At 41.4% G+C, this 14,495-nt stretch overlaps 1 protein-coding gene across 1 annotated transcript; it reads right to left on the bottom strand.

The window, feature by feature from the left end:
- Nucleotides 1-5,140: 5,140 nt before the first annotated feature.
- pmf1 (polyamine modulated factor 1) lies at nt 5,141-9,620 on the bottom strand. The gene is made up of 5 exons (XM_023790493.2): nt 9,361-9,620; nt 7,945-8,050; nt 6,561-6,661; nt 5,776-5,971; nt 5,141-5,528 (listed from the first exon to the last, which is right to left on the bottom strand). Exons 1-5 carry the CDS (start codon nt 9,534-9,536, stop codon nt 5,463-5,465), a joined length of 645 nt encoding a protein of 214 aa, XP_023646261.1. The 5' UTR covers nt 9,537-9,620; the 3' UTR covers nt 5,141-5,462.
- Between the last annotated feature and the right edge of the window lie 4,875 nt (nt 9,621-14,495).

The following is a 14,495-nucleotide window of genomic DNA, read 5'->3' as shown; positions in this document are numbered from 1 at the left end:
TTCCGACAGACTACCAAAAATTGTTTACCATCAGTTGTGAAGCATTGATCTTAACATAGTAATGTCTGTGTAACTTCTTATTTTGATGTCCTTGAGCTGAGTGTTCAAATGGATTTCTTACAAACGTCTTTATGACTGTATATCTATATTATAGAGTAACTGCAATGGACTGTTCAGTTTGTCTCCTGCCTTATATCCCATGTTCCTGGATAGAGTGCTGGATAGAGATGCATACACACACACTGAGATTTTCTACATTTGCATGTTACTCACTTAACATTTACTAAATATTCACTCAATATTCTTTACTAACAAATGCATTTGCAATATGTTCACCATTTAAGTGCCTTTATTAGCAAGAAAATGTCATATCTTTGATCATCAAAGTAGCCTCCTCTAGCAGTTATAACAGCAGAGAAAATTCGAGGCATTCTTTTCTACAAGAGACATTAGATACTTCTCTGTTTCATGTGATGAAACAGTTAACTAGTGCAAAGTACAGCCTAGAATGTGACTATGCCATCACCACACATCCAGGAAATAGGATGTCAGACATGCACTGTTACATACTCTTTCCATGTTATTCAGGAAACTTGTTTTGACTTATCTTTTCATTTATAGTTGTTCACTGAAATGTCCAATGCTTAACAAGACTACAAAGTCTGCAGTTTTTGAAATACATGGAAAAGTGCTAAAAACCTGTGCTGTGCAATAATGTTTGGCTGGGAGTGTATTATGGGAATGTTACACACCGACCTATGGCATGGTGGCTCAGGGGGAAGCGCTGTGGTCTCGGAGCTCCAGGGCTGGTGGTTTGAGTCTCAGCGTGAGTCTGCATGTTCTCCCCATGTTGTGTGGGTCTCCTAAAGATACTCTGCTTTTAAGCTGCAGTCCAAAAGCATGCAGTTGGGCCGACTGGCATTTCTCAAATGAAACAGAAAGTTGCCCGTAATACATGCCATGCAACAGGCTAAAGTTTTTTCCAAGCTCTGCCCTAAAATTCTGCCCTTTTCTGCTGTGGACAGGATTCCCTGAACCCTGTACCAGGATAAGTGGATGGAAATACTGTTTTTTATAATTTGTCCTGTTTTCAAATTTGTAGAAAAAAATATATATAGTATAGTATTGCAACATTTTAATGCCTAATATTTGTAATATCCAATATTTAATAATTGTTAGAAATTACTACAAATCATACAAATCAATCTAAAAATATTTTATTTACTCTGTTTTCTGTTGTCAGAAGCAACATATCCATATGAGCTGAAAAGGAAAATAAATTGAGTGACAGGATACAGTATTCAGTCCTTTTATGGTATTTAACCAAAACTTACATTTAAATGATTACTGTGTGAATGTCATGCCAGAAAACACTCAGGGGAGACCCAAGGGCCGAGTTCGCCGGCTTTTATTATTTCTGAGGCAGTCAAAGACAGTATCAAACAGCAGTGGCTTGGTTGGGGTCACAGAGCAGGTAAGTCATGAATCTGGGGAGATCAGTCCTGCGGAGATGACGCTGGACAGGGTTTGATGTTTGGTACGTAGCCACATGGATTAACAATACCTCACACTGAATGTGGGGCTGCTCAGGGTTATATAGAGACACACCAGGTGTGGCTCCCTTCCCGAAGGAGCCTGCATTCTCACGAGGAGGGTATGACAGTGAATACAATACTGTAGTACTGAGTAGTAATGAGCTGATATAGAAGCATAATAGAGTGAAAAAGTTGATCAAATCTCTGAGTTCCCCTGAACTCACTTGCAGATTAATGGCATGAAGCTGCACACAGGAAGCTGGTGCTGTCGCCTATTCCAAGGACGTCAGACATTGGGAAATTGCTCTACACCCGCCTCACTGCATCCTGTGAAAGGGAAACCTTCAGAGGGGCCTGAGACATCGGGGAGGGGGTCCAACAGAACGCAGCCCTCCATCATATCTGTGCTGGCGAAGCACCTGGAATAATGGATCTGTTTATTAAGTCTTCATTGCTAAATGTTCAGGACCACGCACGGCCATATTAAGTGCCCTTGTGAGAGTAACGCCGGGAGGAGATGCTGCCCTTATCCGATTAGCTCCATAATGGCCCCGTGGTTACCCACGGCGGCTATCACAGGCTGCTAATCTGGGCCCGTATTCAGTTTCCCATGCGCTTTTCACGCTGTCACTTTCACAAGCTGTTGACTCCATTATCTGCAGAGAAGAAGAAAGTGAGGATTTATACAGGGGGGAGGGGGGGGGGGGGGTAGGGAGAGAGGAACAGAGGAAAGGGAAAGGGACCTGGGGGAGGAGAGAATGAGAGATCTGAAGAATTACAAATGAGGCGTTGTTTACATAAGCGTCAAAATTCCTTTCGTCTTCACTCTAAATATTAAAAGTTCACTTTCACTTTTTCCATGGCTCCAATAGGCCATCGATAGGTAACAGTTTTTACCAAAATTCGTGTGAATTTTAATGCCTGCTGACTTATCATCAATACCTTTGCATATAGACACAATAAACCAAACATTGAACCATTACGATCAGTGATCTCTTATCTAAGGTGAGCAGTGTTTCCCAGCTCAGTTTCCAGTATAACAATGGCAGTTCCTCACAGAGCACAAGACTGTAAATGTATGGGTAACCAGTTATATCTGACTGTTGTCTTTTGTTTGTGGGAGAGCATATGCATAATGACAGGAAGAATTCATTATGCATATCAAGGGCTAGACTGAAGCCTGCATAACACAAGTGGGAAAACTACAGTTCTGCTTCCTGGACACCTTTAACATCCACCAATGAGAACAATAAATTAGTGGCATGTCAATTAGTTAACAGTAATATATTAATAATAACAAGGCCCTCTGCATCTGCAGATTCAAACAACGGTGGATCGAAATTATTCAAGAAAAAATCAGAAAGTTCCAAAAAGCTAAACCTGAATTTGCTGTGTTCTGAGCACTACACTGAAAGTGAAATTTCGGTAGGGCTCACATCTCCATAGCTGGGGGACTGATTCCTGTCCCTGGCTGTCATTCCCTTCCACAGTCCAAATATGTGTGATTACAACAACTGGTAAAAATCACGGAGTCAGCACACTTAGAGGATGTTCACCCAGCTTTTTACTTCGTAGCAAATAAACAAATCACAGATATAACATGAAACAATTTTTGTTTGATAGTTGAACATTCTGACTATGTGAAATGTATCTCAAACAAATTAAACACAATTATTTTAATTAATGGCAGAGGAAACAAGTAGAGGAAGTAGAGGAAAAAAATATGGAATCACTCAATATCGAGATAAAATGCTCTGTCAGGCTTTCATGGTAGCCTGAATTCTCCAAGACATGGACTTCACATACATAAAATGATATTCTGCATGAGGCTGTTTCCAACTTTCTCGAATAGCAGTTGACAGATTAGCTTTGCAAGATGGAACCTTGTCATGGACCAAATTTTTACATTGCTGGTCATGTGATTTGAGTTCATATGCCTTTTCTGAAGAAAAGCTTTTACACTCTTTGCTCTGTGGCATGATGCATTATCATTCTGAAAAAATTACTTCATCACCAAACCTTTTTTCTATTGATGAAATGACAAAAGTATCCAAAATGTACACCAGTGCATTGACTGTTGAGGTAATGACTGCCATCTGCCCTGGTCCTTTACCTGACATGTAGCTCCATATCATAAATGACTGGGGAAATCTGCTTGTTTTCATCAGGCAGTCATATTCATGTTTCATTAGAACGGCACCAGGCAAAAGCTGGTGCAAATCCTTTGTGCAAATGGAGAGTCATGGTTCATTACTGAATATCACTTTCATCCAATCATCCATACTCCATGATTGCTTCTCCTTAACCCACTGTAGCCTTGTTTTGTTCTGTTCAGGTATTAGTGCTAGTTTTTGTCTTTTCTACATGAAATTTCCTTTAATTCAGTCAGTTTCTTAAAGTTCTGTTACAAACAGTCAGTTCTGTTTCCACCTATTTCTTTTGTTGTGCATTTACTATTTTCAAGGCATATTGCTTTGAGTTTTGTGTCCTGATGCTTTGACCTCTTCCTTGGTCTGCCTGTATGTTTTCCTTTTATAACCTTCCCAGTTTGCTTATATCTGCACCAAAGTTTAGAGACAGCTGACTGGGAACAGCCAGCATCTTTTGCCACACGTCATGCTGGATTTCCTTCTTGGAGGAGTTTCATAACCCTTCCCATTATTTTTGCTGTGGGGGCCACGTTCCCTTTCAATTAGCCAAGTCCACCAGTTTGCACAAGGTTTGTAAGCACTCTTAACTTCAGACTAATTTGCATTTTAGACTTGTGCCAGTATTTATTTTAGAAATGCAAATTACAAGATGATTCCATATTTTTCCCTCTGCTTTATCTGGATAAAACTATACCATTAATTAAAATAACTATTTCATTCGTTTGAGATAGCTGAACATGCTGGCTATGTGAAACCTACCAAACAAAAACAGTTTCATGTTATATCTGTGATTTGTTTATTTGCCACAAGATATAAAATCCGTGTGAACATCCTGTAAGCGGCGTGACTTTTTTGTGAGGGGTTGTGGGTGAACTGGCATCTCTCAATCACACATACTACGTGCCGGAGAGTATGCCCTGTGATGGACTGGCATTCCATTCAGAGTGTGCCACATCGTACCTTTCGCAACACAGGATCCATGTCCACTGTGCACTGGATAACCAAGGTGGAAATAGATGAAATGTTACTTTGACAGAAATTTGATAGTGTTGAAGGAAAAAGAAAACTGCCCAATCAGACTAGTTTTTCTTAAACCAGCAATGAGCTGGAATGTTAAACAACAAAAAAAACTGAGAATAATGAGCCATACTTCTGTAAACTTACCACAAAAAACAATAAACCAGAAAAAAGCAAGTTACTCAGGTGGCATTCATGCCCCCTGCAGCTGAAAACACAGATATTTCTGTACAACAGTTTACATGCAGTATATAAGAGACACTGGGTCTCTAAATCCCCACTTTGCACTACATACCCAGTGCAGCCCATGCTGGACTGGAAAAAAACATGCATGTCAAATTAAATTCCATTACAACAAACTTATACCACAAAAGTGAACACTAACCCCCACCCCCAAAAAGATCATCTCAAATGCACTGACTCATCTTAAAGCCCATATTCCAGAATGTCAAAGTGTTAGGCTTTTATTGGAGGAGGATTCGGAACGAGAACACTACACTGTGGACTTACACATACATAAACACACACAATACGTACATCACATTTTGTACAATATGAGCGGTTTGTTTAAAAGCAAAACAAGCATTTGAGTTTGTAAAACTTCACAAACCTACATTATACAAGGCTAGATCCCTGGCAGGCAGTAAAACTATGTAAGCAATAAATACAGCGGATGAATATTTTTGGCATGTTTAAATCTATGCCGTAGATTAATCCATAGTATTGCTGACATGATCCAAGGCAGCAAAATCACAAGTGATCACAAGTGATCGAAGTTCTGAGAGGGAGACAGGGAACCAATCGCCTCCAGTATGCTGGACGATGCCTTAAGAGAGAGAGGGGAGAAGAATGAATGCTTACCTACTGATACTAGTGTGAGGGTGACACTGTAGTCTGCTCAGCCAATCACAGCATAGCCAATGAGCGCAGACATTCTGAGAAGCAGTGCAATGCCCCCCCCCCCCCCCCCCCCCCCTTAAAACACAGAAAGGCCCAAGTGGAGAGTTAACTGCATGCACCCCCCCCCCCCCCTACATGCATGCTGATGTGCAGGAGCATGACACGGGACCCACCCTCCACTCGGCCACGTCAGCGGCAATGCGCTGCTCCGACTGGGAGATGCGATCCCGACCAGCCAGCACTCTCTGCGCCAAGGCGGCGTTCTCCTTCCGCAGCTTCTTCAGCTCCCTGCGCAGGTACTGTCGCTGCTGCTGGTAATAAGGAACCACGAAGCTGCACAGGTCCCTCTCTGGTGCCCCACTGGGCCGCCTGGCGATCACACGCCGGATGGAGCCAACACAGGCAGGCGCATGTCCACCAACGACAGCAATAACTTAGCGGCATGTCAATTAGCTATATATTACTGTTAGACGCACGTGGACATAAAGTAAAATTACTGAGCTTATATACACTCCTGGCAAAGATAGACCAAATGCAAAACTGCAAGATATTAAGCTTTTCAGGGTCTCAATAGCAAATAGCCAGAAGATACTTCGGAAAATTCTGAAAGCATACGATAAGATCATGTAAATGAATTTCTCTGTTTGCAGCCTTTTCCCTTAACGGTTCACTGTTAGCCGCGAGCCGGACAAGCAAATGGTGGCAAATGGTGGCACAGGTCTTAGGAATGATTTTATTTTTTTAGTTCTTGCTAATTATCTGACCAATGATTAGTTGTTAAAAAAGCTTAATATTCTGCAATATTGGGTTTGGCCCATTTTCTTGCACAAGAGTTTACGCTATATAGATATACAGGCGTGATTTCAGAGTCAGGCTACAACTTAAACGGCGGTCAGCAGTACTACGGGGCCAGAGCCTAATCTGAACGTATTATCAGAGAAGATGACAAAGTCCCCACCAAGCCGGGTCTGTGCTCTCCTTGGCTGCTGCCTCCAGAAGGTCCAGCTCCTCCAGCTTACAGTGAAGGTTCCCTTCCTCCATGATCTGAGCGATGTCATCCTGCACATGAGCAGTGAAGCACTAACATGACTAACAGTAAAGTGCAGACAAACGGCTGGATTTAACTAGAGCCCTTTGAAATAAACATTAAGGATACATATTAATACACTCGCTTCGACAAAACTGGAATATGAAGATGAACAGCTAATTTACAACTAAAATGGACTATAATTACACCTTTAGGCAGTGCCTATGGTCTATTCTCAGGACAGCTGGTATTTTTCCCCAAGATATATGTATGATATAACACACCAGAGATGTGCATAGAGACCATCTGACATCCGAACAACTGACAGTGCTTAAGCTGTCAAGCTTCATCCAGATTGTTCTGTTTTATATGATTCAGCAGTGAAGTAGTCAAATGTCTGTATGCAAGTTGTTTGACAAAGTTTGCATAAAACAATTTTTAGTTTGCAAATCAAAATTCCTCCACACTTGGCTTCTGTGCTTTTTTCACCACATTTTCTAATAAATTCCTATGATTCTCTAACCAGATATCAGCATTCAGGATATCAGTATTCAATGCCCTTAGAACGGACACAAATATGTACAAAGTTAAAAAAAATTGCTACATAAGAGAAAGCAATGATACCTGAATTAAACGGATAAAAACAAATGCACATATACAGTCTCTCAGGTGATTTCTAAATAGAAGAGTGTGTGTGTGTGTGTGTGTGTGTGTGGGGGGGGGGGGGGGGGGGTATGGCCATGATGTCACAGGAAGGAGAGTCAGGTGACCACAGCTTGCGTGACAATGTGTGGTTCAGCAGGCTTAAGCCTCTGCCTGTGATCAGAAGCTCATCGCTTGGAGCCTCAGCAAAAGTCGCATGTCCACTGGCCACTGAGAAAAGCCCCTCACCCCAAGCCCTACAGGCACTGCATGCTGCTGGCTGACCCTGTGCCGTGACCCCCAAGCTTACTCTCACCTGTCTGTGCAAGATGGAGTGGAAAGGTAGTTTAATTCCCAAAACAACCTGATGTGCTTCATTCCAGTAAATAAGCGGCACCATTTCAGATGTCGCTACCCGAATGTCCGGTCAGGGTCACTCATTTCACAGTTTTACTTTCTTCACATAAGGAAATGCTTTTTGATGGGGATCAATGCATCCCATTCCATAATGCAGCAAACTGAAAGTCCCTGACAGATTCTAGTGTAACATGGTCCTGTTAACATTTCTGATTCCCACACCTTCCCAGAAAGTCTGGGGGAAGGAGGCTATCGATGACAAAACAGAGAGAGAGAGAGTGACAAATGAAACTGGCCCCGGCATGCACTTCCCAACCTGGATGGCGGTCTGCAGCTGTGAGATGAACTGCTTGTGTATGCTCTCTGTCAGCTGGGGGTTCTGCTTGTAAAATGGGTGGAAGGTCTTGGCAAATCTGTGAAAACTACAAAGAGCAAATTCAGTTTGCAAAGCCAGTGTCCCCAAGAGTCAAACAAGGCATGAAGACCAGCACAGGGAAAGGTGACACTCAGGAACAATGGACTGTCTAAAAGCGGTCAGTCTCTCAGTGGCCTAAAGAGCAGTTTAACTGACAAGGAAAATAATTTAATTGCACATTCCAAGTGAAAAACAAGTTGGAGAACATTTTAATATTTTCTGAAAACATGCCTAAAATATCCTTTTAATGTCACCAATGTGTCTTCCTCATTACTTTTTTCTTCTGATATCCATCCATCCATCCATCAATCAATTACTTATCTAGTACAAAGTTAAGGGGGGGGGGGGGGGGGTATACTTCAGAGATCCATTGTTACAAGGCAGAGGAGGCAACGCCCCTCTCAGAACAATTGCGCGTGCGCGCGCACACACAAACACACACACAAACTACAGAGGTACCCTGTGCAGTACACACAAATCAGGAATTATGGACTTTGGAGTTCATACCTTTCTCATAGATTTAAACAGCTCGAGTACTGATGAACTGACTATCTATCCATCCATCCTCTAACCACTTATCTTAGTCAGAGCAGGAAACCTAGTATTACAACTATCTAAATAAATAATAAGGTCGACAAAGGTTCTGCTGGGTTTTTGTCCTTCATAACAGGAGCCACACTGGGCCTGATTTTAGGCAAGAGTTCTGCATGCCGTTAGATCACTGCGAAATATATTAAACATAGTTATACTTAACTAAAGTGCGAAAGCAAAACTAGGTGATATTTAACTATTGAGATGTGCTCCTGGCTACATCAAACACAGGTTTGTCAACTTTGGTCATCTGGCTACATTAGATTTTCAATTCGAGACAAGTCTGCACACACATTTAATAGTATGTAAGAAATTTATTACCTTGTAAATAGTCTGCAGGGATTGCAAACTATCCCTACGCTTTTTAACTTCGGGTTTATAATGGAATAATATAGATTTCCCTAAGATTTCTTACGTGAGAGTCCGAAACCGTAAGTGTCACGACAAATGAATGAGAGCTGGCAACCCTACATGCAATTAGTCTTATTTCTAAATCGCAATACACTTGACATCAGAACAGCTGTTTTGTTTTCATCCTCCGCGCCTCGTTTATCGACGTAACATGTCTAGTAGATGAGTTGAAACTGCACTGATAATTCAATTAAAAAAGATGTTTCGATTAGTGGATTACACCGGACAAATAATATGAAACGTTTACACCATTAGTGTTTGAGGGTCAGCGTCTCTAAGAAAGGGGCGATCCCCTAGGTGGCTAAGGCTAGCTACCTGGCATCAGCTATCAGTCTTTGCAAGCTCTTTTCCATAACTTTGTTGAAAAGCTTCAGTCGATTCCTTCGCGGATCGGCGGCATTGTTTTCACTGGCGCTGCTACGCTCCGCAGACTGATCTGAGGGGTCTCCAGCACTTGCCCGATCTTCGGTAGTGCCCCGCTTTTCCTCCATGGTGCTTCTTTTTGCTCGAGGCTGCAAAAAAAAACCCCGCCAACAATTCAACTTGGCATCCCTGCTGTCAGTAACTCAGAAAGGGTTTCGTTGTTCAATACAATTGGACAGCGTCCTTTCCATTTTAACCAATCGCGTCGTCGTACTGTAGAAATCGCAATCACGCTTAGCATTTGTCCATTCAGTGGGAAGACGCTGTCACACTAAGCGAGCGCCCGCCTTTTAAAAGCACAGGACACACCAACTAGGATAGTTCTGTAAAAATGAAATGGTGCCGTATTACAGGTCTTCCCCATGATGGACTTTGCACTGCCGTCGTCTGTCGCATTTTTATTACTACCAATAAATTACAATCCCCGACAGTTTTAAAACACCTCTTGTAAACTTAATAGTGAGATAGTGAAATTAAGTCGAATATTGCACAGATAAAATCAAAATCAACTTCTTTATTAACATCACAAAAAAGGAGATCTTGTAGGGGGTAGAACAAATTTCTCCAACACAAATTGCATTTCAAACACGTGTCAGACTCATTAAAGTGGCTGATCTCTTCCAGCACCGAGGTAATTTTAACAAAATAGCGACCTCTACTGGTCAAGAGAATGTATAATACAATCCACTACTTAAGCAAATTCCCGTAAATTTTAACGAGTTAATATAGATAAACTACTACTATTAAGTACAGGTACAAAAAAAAAACAAAAAAAACACATCATGTAAAACAAATATAACAAAACTTGGATCGGAAAAATCTAGAGTAGAACAATCAGGTATAAAATCCAAAAAGTACCAAAGAAAGATCATAAATTCTCTAGTACTTTATTGTCAGGGGGTGGGCCGGCATGCAAATTTGTCCCAGGCTGCTTAGAGGAACAAACATTTAACAAATATTACTGGGCTGCATCTCGCGATTGTCCATATTCTGGACAATGGCTCCACCAGGCAGTCCTTGGATCTGTTGCCCCTCCAAAGTGGTGGACTAGATGATAAAGCCTTTCCAGCACCCACCCCTTAGCTTCCTCCCTCGACCTCCGGAAATCCATCATCACACAATCTTGGAGAAGAGCCTGGATTTTCCTCCAAAGAAAGATTAGCTATGGTCAGTCAGAGCTGAGTCATACAGCTGCATGCAGGCATAATAAAAATGGCTGATCTAAACACTCGCTGCAGTTTTATATCTGACAAACGAATGTATGACAAGCTATGGCAGGCTTTGCTGCACCTATATGCAATCTACATTTTCTGACACAGGTTTAGTTCTGTGGAATCCAGGTCATGTGGCTAAGTAGTTAGCACTGTAGCCTCATGACTCCAGAAACATGCCATTAGGGGCACTGGTTACTCTAAATTGCCCCTTGTGTGTGCAGGTGTGCTGCGTGATGATCTGATATTCCATCCAGGGTGACCACCACCTTGTGCCATTTGGAATTGACTTCATGCTCATTGTAACCATGAACTGGATAAGGGATTACAGAAGATGAACGCTTATGTTACCCGTAGAATTCTTATTCAGATAAGAAGTAATATATTAAAGGAGATATCCAGCACTTTTAACATCTTCACTAAATACTATTGTTTATTAGAAGTTGGTAGGCACCATTTTGGAACAAGCTTCCCTATAGCATAATAATGACATTCTTTATATTCATTCTAGTCAGCATTAGATACATTTCTAGCATTTCTTGGCAAATGAGTACTGCTTACATTACGTGATTATTGAAAGTCCGCTTCAGTGGAGGAAAAAAACATGTGTTCCATGAGAGGGGAAAGGAGTAGTCTTCAGTTCCTTAAACTGCTGAGCCATTTGGAGAAACTGAGCACAAATACAGCTTGGTTTGTAAATGGTTTATAGAAAATTAAGATGCTGTCTTTCCTCCCAAAAGAGCAATTTGGGAAGGTTGCGCTTGGAGATTTTGGCTGTTTCTGTAACATTTCAGTGTTAAGGGCAGGGATTTTAACTTCATAGGCAGGCAAAATTGCTGTGAAAGTTCCTCTAAAAGTCATTGTTCAAAGCTAATGTTGAACTTCTGTCGGTTCCCAAAGGAGCATGACATAAAATCAAGAATGTGTCACTGTAAATGTTGTTTGATAAGCAGCAAACTACAGAAGTTGTAAAAGAACTAGCAGGTGAACCAAGTCTAATACTACTTACCTGCATTTTTGAGTGAAGTACTTTTTATGCTTAGCCTTGTTATAGATTTTCTCCTTAATAGTTACATAGTAATAAGTTAATGCCACAAAAATACCTGCCGAATCGCTGTATTTGTTATTCTTTTTAAAAATTATATTGATACTAATGCTGCACCCAATAACCTAAAAATATGTCCCTCCTGTCACATATTTTCTGTCCCTCATTGCTACAGTATCTCTACAGATACTGATCCCCTTGAAAATGACCTGACACTAACAATAAAAATGGCCCCTTACCAATAATACGTTAACAATAAGTTGTTCACTATAGAACGGCAGAAATATCTATTTTGAACAATGACTATCTAAAATGTCATAAACCAAGTTTAGGCCACAGTGGTCCAGAGGAATGTGTTTAAGATAAACGAATGCAGCACCGTTTAATGGGTCTTTTGATTTTTTCTTGAAGAGATGGTTGGGTTCTGCAGTGCTGAAAGGTAGGGGAAATTTATTCCATCGTGGAAGGACAAAAACTGTAAGCGGGATTCAGAGAGGGGACAGGCAATCCTGAAATTAAGGAATGATGAAAATCTGTATCATTTAAAATCTTTCATCTCTTCCTGCAGGTAAACAAATGCCAGTCTGACTGGATGCAACCCAACCCCCAGCTAGGGGGTTTAAAAGTTTGGCTGCTCCACAGTACTATTGCCTGGGGGGTTTTTGCAGGTAGGCGGAAATACCAGGAATAGACAGAAAGGAAAACGGAAAACACAGGAAATCAGTTTCACACTCATGTGTGAAATTTTCCTACGCTGTTTTGCAGATTATATCAGCGCAAAGAACAAAGAACAGAAGCCTCAAAATACTGTACATCCCACATGGATGTGAAAACAAAGCCAACTTCTAATGAAAAATAATACCCCAGAATCTTTTGTTACAATAAACATCCTTTCTGATTATGTAAAACTAATCTGCACTTCCAGTACAAAAGGGCATAAAGATGCTTTTAGGAATTTCCAAACAATCCATTTCAGCTGCATTTTATCCAGTATGCTACCAGCTAACCTTTCACAGGTAATTTAACACACGCTATGACTCCAGTTTTTTTTTTTTTGGCCAAGAAACATTGCAAAAATAACTCCCAGCCTAAGAGCTAAACGAATTAAATAATAAAAAAGTACAATTGAGTAACTGAGCTATAAACTTGCATTCTAAACACTGAAGGTAACTTGCTACAACTTTGTGTTGTTCACTGCTAGATCCTAAAATTGCCAAAACTTCAGAGAACTACTGAAATGTTGTACCAGAGTTGTTCCTGAAGTCTCTGACGCAAAGAGTAAATATGACTAATGACATTACTGTCCCTTGGTTTGCTCAGCATTATATCAGAGCTGCAGACTGGTGCAGACAACCTTTGGCCAGTTGGTGAGGTAACCGTAGCAACCCTAACTACCTCAAGCTTCTCCCACAGCAGGGAAGGTTGTTACACACACAGGACAAGTCAAAGACGAAAATCCTTATGATTTTTCTTGACTTGCCCAGGTGTGTAGGCTCTGTGGAGCGTCTTCCATTTGTGTCTAATATAGAAAGTCTCTCATGAGTGGTCTGAGACTGTGTCAAAATGTTTTTATTATAAGGAATCCAGCTGGTCTGTAGTCATTAGGGGCACTGGATCATCTATTCTATGTGCACAGAGACTGCGTGAGGCTTGGGTTCATGGTAGCCAGAGATCTTCCTCTTTCCATACCTCCACCATGCCATTATTCTCCAGCAGTTATACTCCAGTTTAAGAGTCAATGCACATTGTATTAGTTATCAATGGGAAATTCCATCCATCTGGCCACAAATCTCCCATGATGCTTACCCAGTGCAGGGTCATGGTTAGTCTGAAGCAAAACTGAGGAAGAACAAGAGCATAGGACAGGGGACCACCCTGGGCAGGATATAAGTCCTTCACGAGGAAAGCACACAATCACAACCGAAGGGAAATTTACAGTCCATCCATCTATTCAACCATCCATCCTTTATCCAATAACCATTTAGCCTATGCTAAGTAGTGGAGGCACATCATACAAGATATGAGCAACTGATACTACTAATGAAAACTAAAAGACCCTTTATTTTCCATTTGCACAAGATACATTGGAATGCTTCTCTTTGTCTCCCCCAACTTGCTCTTCATGAGAGGTGAGGCCAAGCTTGGGGGTCACAGCACAGGGTCAGTCAGGGTGCAGAACCCCTGGAGCTGGGGGTTAAGGGCCTTGCTCAGGGGCCCATGGACATGTGACCATTCTGCTGTCCTGCTGGGGCTTGAGCTGGCCATCTTCTGACCATCGGCACAAAGGCTTAGCCTACCAGCCCCACACTCACCACTTTGCTTTTAGGGATTGCAGCATGTCAAAACCGCTGTCAGCTTTTCACGCTAGGAGTCAGCAGCATGGATCCCTGAAAGTCCTGGGTAGTGAGGATTACACAGCGTTTAGCAATTAATGGACATAAACATGTTGCAGAATATCCTGAAATGATCAGAGACCACACTCATACCCAATCCATGTTTGTCTAAGCAAACTGATGATCTTGGACATAAAACATTTTGTCATGCTTGGTAGTACACAGGGATCTTATGTACAATATGTGTCATTCTCTGCTTTCCTCTTTCTCTGGGATTCTCGTTCTATCATGTCTATTTAAATAAAAACAGAGACTTGCTGAAATAAAACCGAATGCAGAATTCTCAATGAATTTTGCAGACAGTTAAGCAACTGCAGAGAAAAAAATGACAAATAAATTGCCTAATAAAATGCCTATAAAGCTTTTATTATAATTGGA

This window comes from Paramormyrops kingsleyae, chromosome 23 (assembly GCF_048594095.1).
Source record: "Paramormyrops kingsleyae isolate MSU_618 chromosome 23, PKINGS_0.4, whole genome shotgun sequence".
Taxonomy (NCBI): Eukaryota; Metazoa; Chordata; class Actinopteri; order Osteoglossiformes; family Mormyridae; genus Paramormyrops; species Paramormyrops kingsleyae.
The sequence above is the reverse complement of the archived record's forward strand: the minus strand, read 5'-3'. Positions and strand labels throughout refer to the sequence as shown.

Excerpts from the sequence above, each read along its gene's own strand:
- pmf1 (XM_023790493.2), bottom strand. The coding sequence starts at position 9,536 with ATGGAGGAAAAGCGGGGCACTACCGAAGATCGGGCAAGTGCTGGAGAC. Across the intron at positions 6,662-7,944 it reads AGCTGCAGACCGCCATCCAG|GATGACATCGCTCAGATCAT; the intron begins GTTGGGAAGTGC and ends GCTCATGTGCAG. Across the intron at positions 5,529-5,775 it reads CTGACGTGGCCGAGTGGAGG|GCATCGTCCAGCATACTGGA; the intron begins GTGGGTCCCGTG and ends CTCTCTCTTAAG.